The sequence below is a fragment of the Neoarius graeffei genome, chromosome 12, assembly GCF_027579695.1.
Source record: "Neoarius graeffei isolate fNeoGra1 chromosome 12, fNeoGra1.pri, whole genome shotgun sequence".
NCBI lineage: Eukaryota > Metazoa > Chordata > Actinopteri > Siluriformes > Ariidae > Neoarius > Neoarius graeffei.
This window is the reverse complement of record NC_083580.1, coordinates 3,713,444-3,728,282: the sequence shown is the minus strand read 5'-3', so window position 1 is coordinate 3,728,282 and position 14,839 is coordinate 3,713,444. Positions and strand designations below refer to the sequence as shown.

The following is a 14,839-nucleotide window of genomic DNA, read 5'->3' as shown; positions in this document are numbered from 1 at the left end:
AAATCTTTCGATTACGTTCATTATGTCTTATATTAAATATAGTTAGTTTTTTTTTTTTTTTATCAGACATCTAATTTTTGGGTTTGTTTACCTGACATGTTTCGACGTACAACTTCCGTCTTCCTCAGAGTGTCACCGGATGTTAATTGGTGACGCATCTTTTATCAGCTGCTGTTTCTGAAGGCGTGGCCTTCCTGTCTGGTTTGACAGGTCGGTCACGCCTTATACTGTCTGTTCGTCCCCTGCAAGATGTGACTCCAGGTATGGGAGAGCATGTATGCTCCCTCATCCCGGTTGATGGTCCTCGGGCTTCGCTTACGGATCTCTATGGCCTCCCTGATCCAGCGCTGATGTTTGTTATCTTCTGTGCGGATGACTCTGGCATTCCCCCAGTCCATAATGTGGTTTTCCCTTTTACAGTGATCTGTTATAGCTGACTTATAATTTTCCTGTTGTGCCTTTTCTTTTATTGTTCGGGTTTTTCTTGTAGCTGTCTCCTTTTCGCACTCTTTCTTATGTTCATGTTTTCTTGTGTTGAAACTCCTTCCTGTCTCCCCAATATAAGTTTTATTGCATAATTTACATGGAATCTCATATATGGTGTTGCATCTGTTGTCCGGATGTATTCTGTCTTTGGGATGCACCAGGATCTGACGGAGTGTTGTGTGTGGTTTGACAGGTGTGTTAACATTGTGTTTCCTCATTACTCTTTGAATGCGTTCAGTTATTCCCCTGATGTATGGTAATGTAACTACTCCCCTGTGTTCTTGTTTGTTAGTTTGTTTTTTCTCTTTCTTCTGTGTTTTGTTGTTCTTAACCTGTTCCGCCCCTTTGGATATTGCCCATTGTGGATATTGACATGCCTTCAGTGCGTGTTGTATATGTTGTTCCTCCTGTTCTTTGTCCTGTGGATCTGTAATTATTGCTGTGCGTTCATGTAATGTTCTAACTACGGATATTTTGTGTATTATGGGGTGTTCGGAAGTCCAGTTTAAATATTGGTCGGTATGTGTGGGTTTTCTGTGTACTTTTATTTTGATGTCCCCATCTTCTGTGTGTTGTATTTTTAAATCCAAAAATGCTATTGACTGCTCCGTTTCTTCTTCATGTGTGAATTTTATATTGCCGGTATTGTCTATGGTGTTGAGATGGTCGGTGAGTTGTTGAGTGTGTCCCCTCTTTACTTTTTCCAATATGTCGTCCACATACCGTTTCCAGAGTGTTGGTCTGTATTCTGCTGGTATTGTAGTGAGTGCTTTCTGCTCCAGATCCTCCATGAAAAAGCCGCACATGATGGCTGATAGTGGGTCTCCCATGGCAAAACCTTCCTTCTGTCTGTAGATTGTATTCCTGAACTGAAAGTATGTGGATGTGGCGATGAATTGAAGGAGCTGAGTGATGTCTTGTACGGTGAGGTTTGTGCGTTTCCTGAGCGTCCTGTCTGTTTTTAATTTGTCTTGTACTATCTGTATGGTGGCTTCCATGGGTGTTCTGGTGAAAAGAGATATGACATCATGTGAAATGAAAACTTCATCTTGCTGCATTTTGATGTTTTTTAGTTCTTCTGCCAGATGTTTTGAGTTTTTGCAGTGTTGGTCTGTGAGTCCTAGTAATGGTTTAATTATTTCGGTGAGTGCTTTTGATAAGTTGTAAGTGACCGAACCAATGCTATCTACTATGGGGCGTAATGGTGTTCCTGGTTTGTGTATTTTTGGTGTACCGTAAATCCTGGGGATGACATTGGCTGTGGGTACTAAATGATTGTAATCCTGCTTATCTATTTTATTTTCATCGAGTAGTGGTTTTAGTAGTGCTTTAAGTTTCTTTTTCTTGTCTTCTGTTGGGTCTTTTTTTAATATTTCAAATGCGTTGTCGCTGAGTAATTCATTCATTTTCCGTTCATATTCATCAGTGTCCATAATCACTGTTGTTCTGCCTTTATCTGCTGGGAGGATTGTGATGTCTTTATTTTTAGCTAATGTTCTCATGGCTTTGGCTTCCTGTTTGGTGATATTACTGGGTGGTGGTTTGGCCGTTTTCAAAATACCAGCTATTGCGTTTCTTAGTGCTGCTTTTTGTCCCTGATCCTGTATTTTCTCACATGCTAATTCAGTTGCCAGAATGAATTCGTCGTGTGGTATATGGTTCGGTGTGACAGCGTAGTTGAGTCCTTTTGCTAGTATACTGCGTTCTGCTTGTGAGAGTTTGTACCTTGATATGTTATGAATCCATTTGTCGTTGACGTGTGCGTGCTCCGGTTCTGCCTTCTTTTTCTGTGCGATGAGTTTGTCCAGTTTTCGTATTTGTCGGGTTTTTGTCTCTGTGAATTCCTGTTCGTGTATGTCTGCCAAGTGTCCGTGTATAGCCATTTCCATTTCCTTGTTTTGGGGAAACCGGCGTTTGAAAGTTTCCGTCTCTCTGTGTAGTTCGCTGTTGATATTATTTAGTTTATCCGTTGTGCACCGTATCCGTTCTTTTACCAGAGTCATCCGCACTTTCCTGATCATCTTTTCCGCGTTTCTGGTTGGAATCGGGTTCTTGATGTTCAGGCTGGCCGGTACGACTTCCTCATCCCGGCAGCGCAGATTGAATCTCAGGTGATTCCTGTAGCATGCCCGTTTCCGTGTCAATCGCTCTAGGCGGCGAAACTCCTTGATGCTTTCGTCTCCGTAACTAATTCTTAATCTTTCGATTACGTTCATTATGTCTTATATTAAATATAGTTAGTTTATTATGTCTTATATTAAATATAGTTAGTTTTCTAAAAATCCTTTTTTTGTATTGGTCTTAAGTAATATAATTTTCTGAGATACTGAATTTGGGATTTTCATTAGTTGTCAGTTATAATCATCAAAATTAAAAGAAATAAACACTTGAAATATATCAGTCTGTGTGTAATGAATGAATATAATATACAAGTTTCACTTTTTGAATGGAATTACTGAAATAAATAAACTTTTTCATGATATTCTAATTATATGACCAGCACCTGTAGTGTACCTTAAAAATAATCTAATGTATTGGACCATAAGGAGCACTAATGGGGTAGTTATACAATAAAGGTACTAAAGATGATGATACCCTTGATCTTACCACTCCAGTGACAAGGAAAAAGTACTAAATTGTACAGAAAACTTGATTTTGAAAAAGCCAGAGGTGAAGCAGTGAGGAAAAACATACTGAGATGAGACAGCATAATGAAGGAACTTTGAGGAACAAATCATGACAGTATACTGGTATAGAAAAGTAACGACAAACAGTACTGCTAAGTATCGAACCCTAGGATGAGAACAGGATAGTCTTCATAATTACAGCAAGATTTAACATCTCATACCTGAGGTCCATGTCACCATCCAGCCAGTATGTGACAATATTAGAGATGGTTCCTCCAGGACAGGATCCAATGACAATGACAGCGATGGCCTGCACTGGTGAGACGGAGAACGCCAGAGCCAGCAGGTATGCGGTGAGGGGCATGATGATGAACTGGCACACCAGTCCGACCAAGATACCCCATGGGCGCTTTAGGTGGAGCCAGATCTTACTCACCTCCACCGAGCAGCCCAGGGCAAAAATCACCAGCCCTAGCATGACCGCTAAAGTCAGACCCAGTGCCTGCTGGATGACATTAAGTTCCTCAGGCAGGGAAGTGGAGTTATTTTCAGTGCTGTTATTCCACATGGTGAGTTGCAAGACAAGACGAAAGAGAAGGAAAGCTTGTCTGTGTGTGTGTGTGTGTGTGTGGGGGGGGGGGGGGAAGGTACAATACTTTACACTCCCTTTTAAAGCTCATGGGAAGTGTAGAGTTCAGAGGAACAGGGAGTATTCAGTGGAATTCAGTCAGTAAGCTGATTAACTTTACCTTTTTTTCAGGGAGGGAACAAGGTTGCTTTCTTTCCTACAATTTCAGAAATCAGTTCAAAATTCCAGACAAACAACAGAAAGTAAGTGATCTAGTAAATAGCTTTGACACTAAATGGAGAAAGACCCAAAGACTTAATGAAACCAATGAGTGCTATTTTGACAGAAACACGAGTAAAACACCTGCTATTGTGCTGTTATAGGAAAATAATCCACAAGGTGATGCAATAAAGTTGATTGTTATCCATACAGGACACTTTTTCAATAGAATAAAAACGTGTTCTATTCCCTTCTAGCGGGTTTCATTCATTTGGTTTGATAGCATGCAATATTGTTAGCATATCGCTTATCCTACGTGTATTACGTCACTCTACCCAATGGAGAATGAGCGTTGAATATGGTTTATGATATTGCATGGTTGTCAAGACAACACGACGTCACACGTCAGAGACGTAAAACTTCTGTGCTAGCGAGCGACTGTGACAATTTGTAAACAAATATGGCCACCAGGTTTGCTTCGTTAAATACGGAAGATTTTGAAAGAATTTCGAAAGAGAAAGACGCGTTGAATACCCGAAAGGAATGTGTATGTAGAATAATAATAATATTGACTGGCTTTTTTCGTGTTATATCAGATATATTGTAGAAGAAGAAGAACAACAACAACTTTATTCATCACATGCTTGTGAAATTCCTCTCTGCATTTAACCCATCTGAAGCAGTGAACACACACACGTGAGCAATGAGCACACACACATACCCAGAGCAGTGGGCAGCCATGCTAACAGCGCCCGGGGAGCAGTGGGCAGCCATGCTAACAGCGCCCGGGGAGCAGTTGGGAGTTCGGTGCCTCGCTCAAGGGCACCTCAGCCCAAGGCCGTCCCATATTAACCTAACCGCATGTCTATTTTTTTGAACTGTGGGGGAAACCGGAGCACCCGGAGGAAACCCATGCAGACACAGGGAGAACATGCAAACTCCACATAGAAAGGCCCCCATCGGCCGCTGGGCTTGAACCCAGAACCTTCTTGCTGTGAGGCAACCATGCTAACCACTTACACTACCGTGCTGCCCACTGTAAATAGATAAAAAGCACGACATTATTTTTTAATTACTAAAATAAAAGTAATTGTGGTCAAATTGCTGTGATGCAGGATGAACAAAAGGCTTAAGATTGTGCTGAAAATAATTAAATAATATTGGCTGGCATTGAGTGGTATCTCATCTCATCTCATTATCTCTAGCCGCTTTATCCTTCTACAGGGTCGCAGGCAAGCTGGAGCCTATCCCAACTGACTATGGGCGAAAGGCGGGGTACACCCTGGACAAGTCGCCAGGTCATCACAGGGCTGACACATAGACACAGACAACCATTCACACTCACATTCACACCTACGGTCAATTTAGAGTCACCAGTTAACCTAACCTGCATGTCTTTGGACTGTGGGGGAAACCGGAGCACCCGGAGGAAACCCACGCGGACACGGGGAGAACATGCAAACTCCACACAGAAAGGCCCTCGCCGGCCCCGGGGCTCGAACCCAGGACCTTCTTGCTGTGAGGCGACAGCGCTAACCACTACACCACCGTGCCGCCCGCATTGAGTGGTATATCAGATATATTCCATTCAGCTACTTGTCTTTGACTCGTTCAGTATCATGCTCGCTGAATGGAATATATCTGATATACCACTCAGTGCCAGCCAATATTATTTAATTATTTTCAGCACAATCTTAAGCCTTTTGTTTGTCCTGCATCACAGCAATTTGACCACAATTTCTTTTATTTTAGTAATTAAAAACTGACACATCATGCTTTTTATCCATTTACAGTTACATTTAATGCGCTTGAATGTCTGTGAAACACTTATATTACAGCAACCTCTCTTTTATTCTCTCTTGATGTCAAGAAAACAAAAACACTTGCAGCTTGTCATATTTCTGAGTAAGGTTACACATTAATCTGAGTAAGGCTAATACATTAAAGTGTAACCTCTTCTGTCCTGAAGACTGTACTGCTGAGTTGAGGTCAGGAATCTATACAGGACACTCAAGATCTTCCACTCTAATTGTCTTCAAACCAGCTGGCTTTGTCATGTTTGGGTCTGTTAGTTAAAGTGAAGGGAAATTGAAAAGCTACAGCATATAAAGGCATTCTAGATAATTGTGTGCTTCTAAATTTATGGGAACAGTTTGGGGAAGAAACTCAGGGGTGCACATACTTTTGGCCATATTGTGTATTTTTTCGTGTTAGGAGTCCATTTTGTCGCCAAACCATCTGATGGTGTCTGAATTTTCATCTTTTCCAGATGTTTTGTCTTGTTATGGCATTAACCATTGTGTGTGTGTTTTTTAAACATCCATTAAATGGCTTGTTGACAATTTGATGAAAGGATGTTAATGTTTCTGCTCGCACTCATATTTGGTCTCTGTATTCTTAAAGCAATTTAAACTAGAAGGTACTTGGCAAAGTCCATACTGCCACCAAGCCACATATTATCAACATCAAAATCAAATTACTTGAACCTAGGGTAATACTAAAGCTGTCCACCAAATTTCCTCCAAATCCATTCACTACTTTTTGAGTTATGTTGGGAATAGACAAAAAAAATCCTGGATCCACATACATATCCAGATTTGGATCAAAATCTAATCAAGTGTTTCTTGGCCCATGGAGCACATTCCCTCCGAATTTCATCAGAATCCGTTCACTACTTTTTGAGTTATGTTGGGAAAAGATTTTTAAAAAATCCTGGATCCGCATACATATCCGGATTTGGATCAAAATCTAATCAAATGTTCCTTGGCCCATGGGTCACCTTTCCACCAAATTTCCTCCAAATCCATTCACTACTTTTTGAGTTATGTTGGGAATAGACAAAAAAAATCCTGGATCCACATACATATCCAGATTTGGATCAAAATCTAATCAAATGTTCCTTGGCCCATGGAGCACATTCCCTCCAAATTTCATCAGAATCCGTTCACTACTATTTGAGTTATGTTAGGAACAAACAAACAAAAACAAACAAGCCTGATTGATCAGGCTTTAGCAGGAAGCAGAAAGCATTTCAACTACAGATATATTGGCAAGAAAATTAAAAAATATATATATTTATTACTTTATTATATTTCAGTAATCAGTAACTGCGGTGAAATGAATAAGGAAGGAAAGTTGTTCCAGGAGTGAAGAACTGAAGGGGAATTTAAGGGTTAGAGTTCAGTTTTATAGAGATATCCATGTTATCAATGTTACCTCAGGAGGAAGTGGACTGATCAGGGAATGTAAAGAGGGCCCTGTAATGGGAACTTCTAATAAACACTTCAAAATGCTTAGCAGTTGTCTTTTCAGTCATTTATTATAGTAGATCATATAAAAGATATATAACATAGGAAAGGAAAGAGAAGAATAGAAGAAGAGTAGAAGACACCACTTCAGTGATGCTGAGAGTACGCGCACTCTGAGTTGTGTTTTTTTGGCTGTATCTATTATACTTCTAAAGGCATTCACTCACTGCTTGTGTCTTCACGTGATTGGCTCAAGATTTTCCATGAAGTTTTGCTAATGAGTACACCTGGCACGCTTTGGTACCGGTACGTGCAGGCAGATGCAAGTTAGGGAGAGCTCAAGCTCCCTGCTTATCACCACCGAGGTCAGGAAAGGTGGTTACATCATGAGAAAATTACAACATTGGAAAAAACATCTTTCTCAGTATATTAGGCCACTTGAGCTCAACTCACAGAAACACAGAGAATAGGAATGTTCATCCACTAAATTTCCCTCACATTCCCCCCCCCTTTTATCCTACAGGATAATAATTGCTAAAGAAAGAACAGAACTGTACACAGTTTCAGTGATAAGAGTTCTCAGAGAGATTCGACTTAACACGTCATTGAGTGTACAGGGATAATGCTAAGGCTGTTTTTTATAAGACATAGAGGTCTTAAGTTAATGCTAGCAAGCCATATACATAGATCAGGAAAAATAGAACAGGAAACAATCATAATGAAAGTGTTTTAAGTCAGGACTAGTTTCATGTCAACTGTGCTGAGGTCATCGAACGGTGGGTTATAGTCTTCGTGTGGGTTTGGAGACCAGTCAGGTAAGTCGTCTGAGTCTATTTTCCCATCTGGTAGCCAATATTTGTCAGCTGCCTCTGAAACACAGACATACAACATTGACAGAAAACAGGGAGCAAACATAGCATCACAATCACTAAACCCAGGACCGGTATGGTGGATGGAATCAGAGTCTTCCATCCACTAAACCAACTGTCTTTGACTCTGTGTCAGCCTGGGTTCCCTATATCGACCACCACACGGATCATCCCGTGAGCCCCAGCAAGATCAGGATGCTCAGGCCCACGACTGGACCTAGCTTATAATGATTTACCCCCTTCATTTTATGTTAACTATGTCTCTGAGTTAATCCTTGCCCTTCTTGATGTGTATTGGTGCTCAGAGGGCGGGCACGCCCTATCAGCCCTCGTCCCACCTCACCAGGACTTGGAGGAAACTCGAAACCCGAAGACTTATCTATCGGCTAGACATTGAAATAATCTTCCTTATTGAGGGTGCGTGCGTGATTGATGTGATCCTCGCACTGTTCCATGTAGTGATGCCTTTCTTCCTCATGAGCTTTAGTCAGCGTTTGGGTCACTTAGGCCTTCCTCTTCCTCCTGCTCAGCTGGTTTAGGAACCCTCCTGCAGTGGCTAGCATGGATCCACGTCACTCTGCCCGTGACCTTCACTGCTGTTGGGGTCGTGAGCAGGACCTGGAATGGGCCATTCCACCGTGGCTTGTTCCACTTGGTTCGTCAGAAGTCCTTCACCACTATCCAATCCCCTGGTTGTAGATCCCTCAGCGGGTTTGGGAAGTACTTCTTTTACCTGTTTGTGGATAAATTTCAAAGCAGAGGACAACGTTGCACAGTAATTCAACATTGCATCATCACACAGTGTGGTGCCCGGCAGTGTTCCTTGAGCTGGCCCTATCCCCATGTTGGGTACTCGTCCAAACAGAATTTCAAAATGGGCTTAACCCATGTTTAGGTCTAGTTTGCATCCTCATTTGTGTGAGTACTACAGGGAGGACCTTTGTCCATCCTGGCCCTGTTTCTGCACAAGCTTTGCTTAGTTTATTTTTAAGGGACCCATTTTCCCTCTCTACTGCTCCCGCACTGGCAGGATGGTAGGCACAATATTGTTTCAGGTCTATCCCTAGGAATGCTCCTATTTTCTTTAGGGCTGCATTAACAAAGGGTGTTCCATTGTCACTTGAGATTTTGCTAGGTATACCCCACCTAGGAATTATATCGCTCAGGAGTGCTTTGACTACTGCCTCTGAGTCTTGTTTAGCTGTGGGAAATACTTCAACCCATTTTGAAAACATGTCGACTATTACCAGGCAATACCTTTTCCCTTCACTAGGTGTCAGTTCAATGAAGTCCATTTGGAGATGATCAAATGGTTTGTCTGGTATTGGGCGTGCTGCTTGAGTTAGTTTGATACCTTGACCTGCATTATTTTGTGCGCATATCAAGCATTGCTTGCAAAATTTCGCAGCATAATTTGAAAGCCCCTCTGTGAACCATCTCTTTGTTACTTCTGCTACCATCCCCCCTTTTGACACATGGGTTAGCCCATGTGCCAATTTTGCATAGAAAGAGAACATGTGTTTTGGTAGACAGGGACGGCCCGAGGGACAAACCCAGACCAAGTTTGCAAAGATACAGCCGGCCTGTTTCCAGACTCGTCTCTCGTCCTGAGTGGCAGTACTCTGAAGGTCCGCTAACTGTAAACAGGGGCTAGAAACCTGAGGAAAAGCAAGGTTAGAGGGTGAACTGGAAGTTAAGGCTGCACACTTTGCTGCCGCGTCCGCCCTGGCATTCCCTTGAGACACAAGATCAGTATTGTTAGTATGGGCAGCACACTTACACACAGCAATGGCTCTAGGGAGAAGAATAGCATCCAACAACTCAGAGACCAGTTTATGATGTGCAGTGGGAGATCCTGTGCTAGTGAGAAAATTTCTGTGTTTCCAAATGGTGCCAAAATCATGCACAACGCCAAATGCATACCTACTGTCCGTAAAAATATTGACAGATTGCCCTGCAGCCAATTTGCATGCCTCAATAAGGGCACAGAGCTCTGCGGCCTGCGCTGACAGGTTTGAGGGCAGACACGAAAGCCTTGAGGACCTCGTGATCTGAGACTACGGCAAAACCTACTTTGTTCGTTAGTGAGAGCAACACAGTCATGTGGCTGTCCATCGTCCTCTGTAGGGAGAAGAGAGGCAGAATTCAGAACAGAACAACGTTTCACAATGATGTTAGGCATATCAAGTATGACAGTGTTATACTTCAATCATCTCTGTGCTGACAAACGTGACATCTTTTTTTCCAACAGAAGCAGGGAGACAGCATGTGGGACCAAAAGGGTGAGGTTAGAATACCCCACAATATTTCTGGAGGCAGTTACCGCCTTTTCAGCTGCAGCAACTGCACGCAGGCAAACAGGAAGTCCAGCCGCCACTGGATCCAGCCTGCTGGAGAAGTAGGCTACAGGTCTCAATCTATCCCTGTGTTTCTGCAAAAGAACAGAGGGCATAAAACCCTTCTTTTCATCTACACTTTGAACAAAATGGTTTATTGGGGTCAGGCAGTCCCAGCATGGGTGTGGTCTACAGAGCGCTCTTTAGGGACGTCAGGTGGGCGTGGGACAGCCGCAGCATTGACTGCTTGCAGATCTTGGACAAACCTCCACTCATCGGGCTGGGACAGTTTTCTTGCCTCCTTAACTGCGATTGCTTCTGGTTTGAGTGGGTACTGGGTCTGTTTAGGCCTGAAATCTGATTTGGGGGTGATCACCACTGGTTCAGTATTCTTTATTAGGCCTGCATCATGTTTACCCTTCGCCCAAACGGAATTTGGAACTCCCGCCAATTTGGGGTGCACCTCTGCTGGATTTATGCCTGTGGAAACAGAGACAAACAGGCCACTATGGCCGGAGTCCCCAGGATCCCGGTCATCAGTGGCTAATATTACGCTGCGCTTAACATACACACACATAGCATGACTTTGTTTGTAGACCCCAAGCTTTTGGCAAAACAACACACTAGGGTCCTCTGTTTGGGACCATTCATTGCCATTGGCTGCGCACTTCTTGACCCACTTCCCCACATCTTTCCAATGGGCGGCTCGTGGCTTTGCTAATGAGACATGGGGTATAGAATTAACGATGTCAAAGAAATCATGCTGGCAGCAGCCAACCTCAGAGTCCTCTGACACGAGGCCGCGTATAACATGTTTGAGAACACTGCAATGAACATTGATGCAGTTGTTCGGACAACGAGTAAAATGGACCTGCACAGTGCAATAATGTTTAGACCAATATGTAGTTTTGAGGGTCAATCTTTCACATACATGGGGGTCTGCAAACCAAGTCTTTTCAAACTCCACATCTTGCCCTTGGTGAACATGTGCTGTGCAATGCAAATCTTCCTCTTTCATATAGTCTGTGTCAACTGATGAGGTGTTCAAGTGTGCGAGCTGTACAAGGTGTTTTGGAGTTTGTGTGAGTTGATCTTAGCAGAGCTGCCAGACATATACAGTGCTCAGCGTAAATGAGTGCACCCCCTTTGAAAAGTAACATTTTAAACAATATCTCAATGAACACAAACAATTTCCAAAATGTTGACAAGACAAAGTTTAATATAACATCTGTTTAACTTATAACATGAAAGTAAGGTTAATAATATAACTTAGATTACACATTTTTTCAGTTTTACTCAAATTAGGGTGGTGCAAAAATGAGTACACCCCACAACAAAAACTACTACATCTAGTACTTTGTATGGCCTCCATGATTTTTAATGACAGCACCAAGTCTTCTAGGCATGGAATGAACAAGTTGGTGACATTTTGCAACATCAATCTTTTTCCATTCTTCAACAATGACCTCTTTTAGTGACTGGATGCTGGATGGAGAGTGATGGTCAACTTGTCTCTTCAGAATTCCCCATATAGGTGTTCGATTGGGTTCAGATCAGGAGACCTGGTCACTGAATCACTTTCACCCTGTTCTTCTTCAGAAATCCAACAGTGGCCTTAGATGTGTGTTTAGTCATGTTGGAAAAGTGCACGACGACCAAGGGCACGGAGTGATGGTAGCATCTTCTCTTTCAGTATAGAGCAATGCATCTGTGAATTCATGATGCCATCAATGAAATGCAGCTCCCCGACACCAGCAGCACTCATGCAGCCCCACATAAGGACACTGCCACCACCATGTTTCACTGTAGGCACCATGCATTTTTCTTTGTATTCCTCACCTTTGCGACACCATACAGTTTTGTAACCATCAGTTCCAAAAAAATTTATCTTGGTCTCATCACTCCAGAGTATAGAGTCCCAGTAGTCTTCATCTTTGTCAGCATGGGCCCTGGCAAACTCTAGGCGGGCTTTTTTGCACCTGGGCTTTAGGAGAGGCTTCTTTCGTGAACAGCATCCATGCATGCCATTCCTCTGCAGTGTACGCCATATTGTGTCATGGGAAATAGTCACCTCAGTTTGGCTTTCTACTTCTTTAGATAACTGCAGTGAACTTGCATGCCGATTTTCTTCAACCCTTCTCATGAGAAGATGCTCCTGTCGAGGTGTTAACTTCCGTGGACGACCTGGACGTCTCTGGGAGATGGTTGCAGTTCCATCTTTCTTAAATTTTTGTGCCACTTTTGCTACAGTATTCTGACTGATAAGTAAAGCTTTGCTGATCTTCTTGTAGCCTTCACCTTTGTGGTGGAAAGAAATTATTTTCTTTGGGGAATTCTGAAGAGACAAGTTGACCATCACTCTCCATCCAGCATCCAGTCACTAAAAGAGGTCATTGTTGAAGAATGGAAAAATATTGATCTTGCAAAACATTGCCAACTTGTTCATTCCATGCCTAGAAGATTTGGTGCTGTCATTAAAAATCATGGAGGCCATACAAAGTACTAGATGTAGTAGTTTTTGTTGTGGGGTGTACTCATTTTTGCACCACCCTAATTTGAGTAAAACTAAAAAAAAATGTGTAATCTAAGTTATATTATTAACCTTACTTTCACCTTATAAGTTAAACAGATGTTATATTCAACTTTGTCTTGTCAACCTTTTGGAAATTGTTTGTGTTCATTGAGATATTGTTTAAAATGTTACTTTTCAAAGGGGGTGCACTCATTTACGCTGAGCACTGTACATACAGAGGGCTTCCAAACCCATACTGCACACCGCACATTTCACTTACTTCAATAAAGTACTGAATCCACTCCATCTGGAGTGGACGTGAGATTTACTCCTAATTTGCACATTAAATCACGTGCTAACAAATTTACTGGACATGTATGTGAGATGAGGAATGAGTGGAATGTAACTATTCCTCCCTCGCTTTTACACGGGAGGTTGACTGAGAAAGTTTCGGTTACAGGTCGTCCTGAGATGCCCATTGTCTGAATAGAATTTGAGCTGAGCGGTGGGTCTACTGGAAGTACCCTATGTTGTGTCACTGAGTGTCCTGCTCCAGAATCTACTAAAAAGGTTAACACATGCCCACATACAGTGAGGGGCATACAAGGGAGTTTAGAGAAGGGAGTAGTTGTGTATTTTAACAAACTTAATGCAACTTCAGATGTATCTATCTGGACTGGTGTATCGGGCATTTCCGTGTAGTCTTGCTGTTGCATGCAGGTGCTGCTACTAATGTGTTTAACGTTATGGGAATGCTCCTGTCTATGTGTATCATCAGGTGTGTGTGTGTTACCTCCCCTGTTCTCTGTGTGGGGCCCGCTCCCGGAGTCCACCCATCAGTCTGCTTTGCTGTACTCCTCACAGGGCCTCTGGCTGCTACTGTGGAGACAATCTCGAGCAATGTGTCCCTTCTGATTGCAGTTGTAGCAGGTTGCGCCTTTTATCCAGGATGAGTCACCCCAGGTCGTCCTGCCTCGGCCCCTACCTCAACCTCTTCCTCTAGGTCCAGGCTGAGCAGTCTGGAAAAGAGTGAGAGTGGCGGCGTGTAGGTCTTGGTCTCTTTGTGCCAACTTTGTCTTCTTTCTTTTCATCAGACTTTCTGCATGCACAGCGTACTGCTCGATCTTGGTGAGGCTCAGGAGTGCCCTCCACTGCAGCCAGGTTCATGGGCCTGGTCAGGCCACTGTGTTTTTTTTTTCTCATGCGCGGCGGTGAGACGGGCGAGAAACGCTGACACCACTTCACCATCTTCTTGCTTACACATACTGATCTTAGTAATGTCTATGTTCAAGGGAAAGCACTGTCCAGATGAACACAGAGAGCAGTGATGGTATCTCTGTACTCACCATTGCCAGCCGCGCTCCAGTCTGGTGTAGTCATTCGCTGGTCAGCTTCCGGCCACCCTTTGGAAACTTTGTTCCAATCTATACCCATCTTGGTCATGAGCAGGCGGCGAAGTTCATGGGTGGTCAGTCGGAATTCTCTGCAAAACATCAACAGTTCGTTACCAAATCTCTTTCCTCCTACCTCTCTCACATTGGGAAGAGAAGCCATGCTTTTCTTCACATCAGCTGTCATCCAGGGTCTGTGGACTAGAAGCACGCTGTCAGCTCCAGCCACTTCCACAAATGGAAGATGAAGAACTTCAGACTTTAGGTTACAGCCTTGTGGACCCACTGTTGAGCATGTGGTCAGGTCCAGGAGGGTGTCTCTTCCGTCGCCATATGCAAGACCGGATCTCATGTGTGACGGAGAAGCGCTGAGAGGCGCTGATGCTGGAGGCGGCTGGTAGGCTGGGAGAGATTCCAGAGGCTCAGGTTTTTTTTTCTTTGTCTCGACTTCTCCCCTTCTCTGTGGGTGAGGCGCTTGTGGGAGTGATGCTCCGCCTTGCTGAGGAGGCAGTGTGTGTCGGGGTGGTGGGGCAGACTCCAGGTCAGGGTCCATCTGAAATTTCAAACACTGAGAAGAGGGTGA

The 14,839-nt window shown here is 43.3% G+C and overlaps 1 protein-coding gene across 1 annotated transcript in view; it reads right to left on the bottom strand.

Annotated features, from left to right (window-relative positions):
* Positions 1-14,839, bottom strand: part of LOC132895770 (sodium-dependent organic anion transporter-like) — a 52,636-nt gene that overhangs the window by 23,995 nt on the left and 13,802 nt on the right. The window contains exon 2 of the mRNA XM_060936605.1: positions 3,335-3,721. Within this exon, the coding sequence (XP_060792588.1) occupies positions 3,335-3,721 (387 nt within the window). The remainder of the gene's footprint in view (positions 1-3,334; positions 3,722-14,839) is intronic.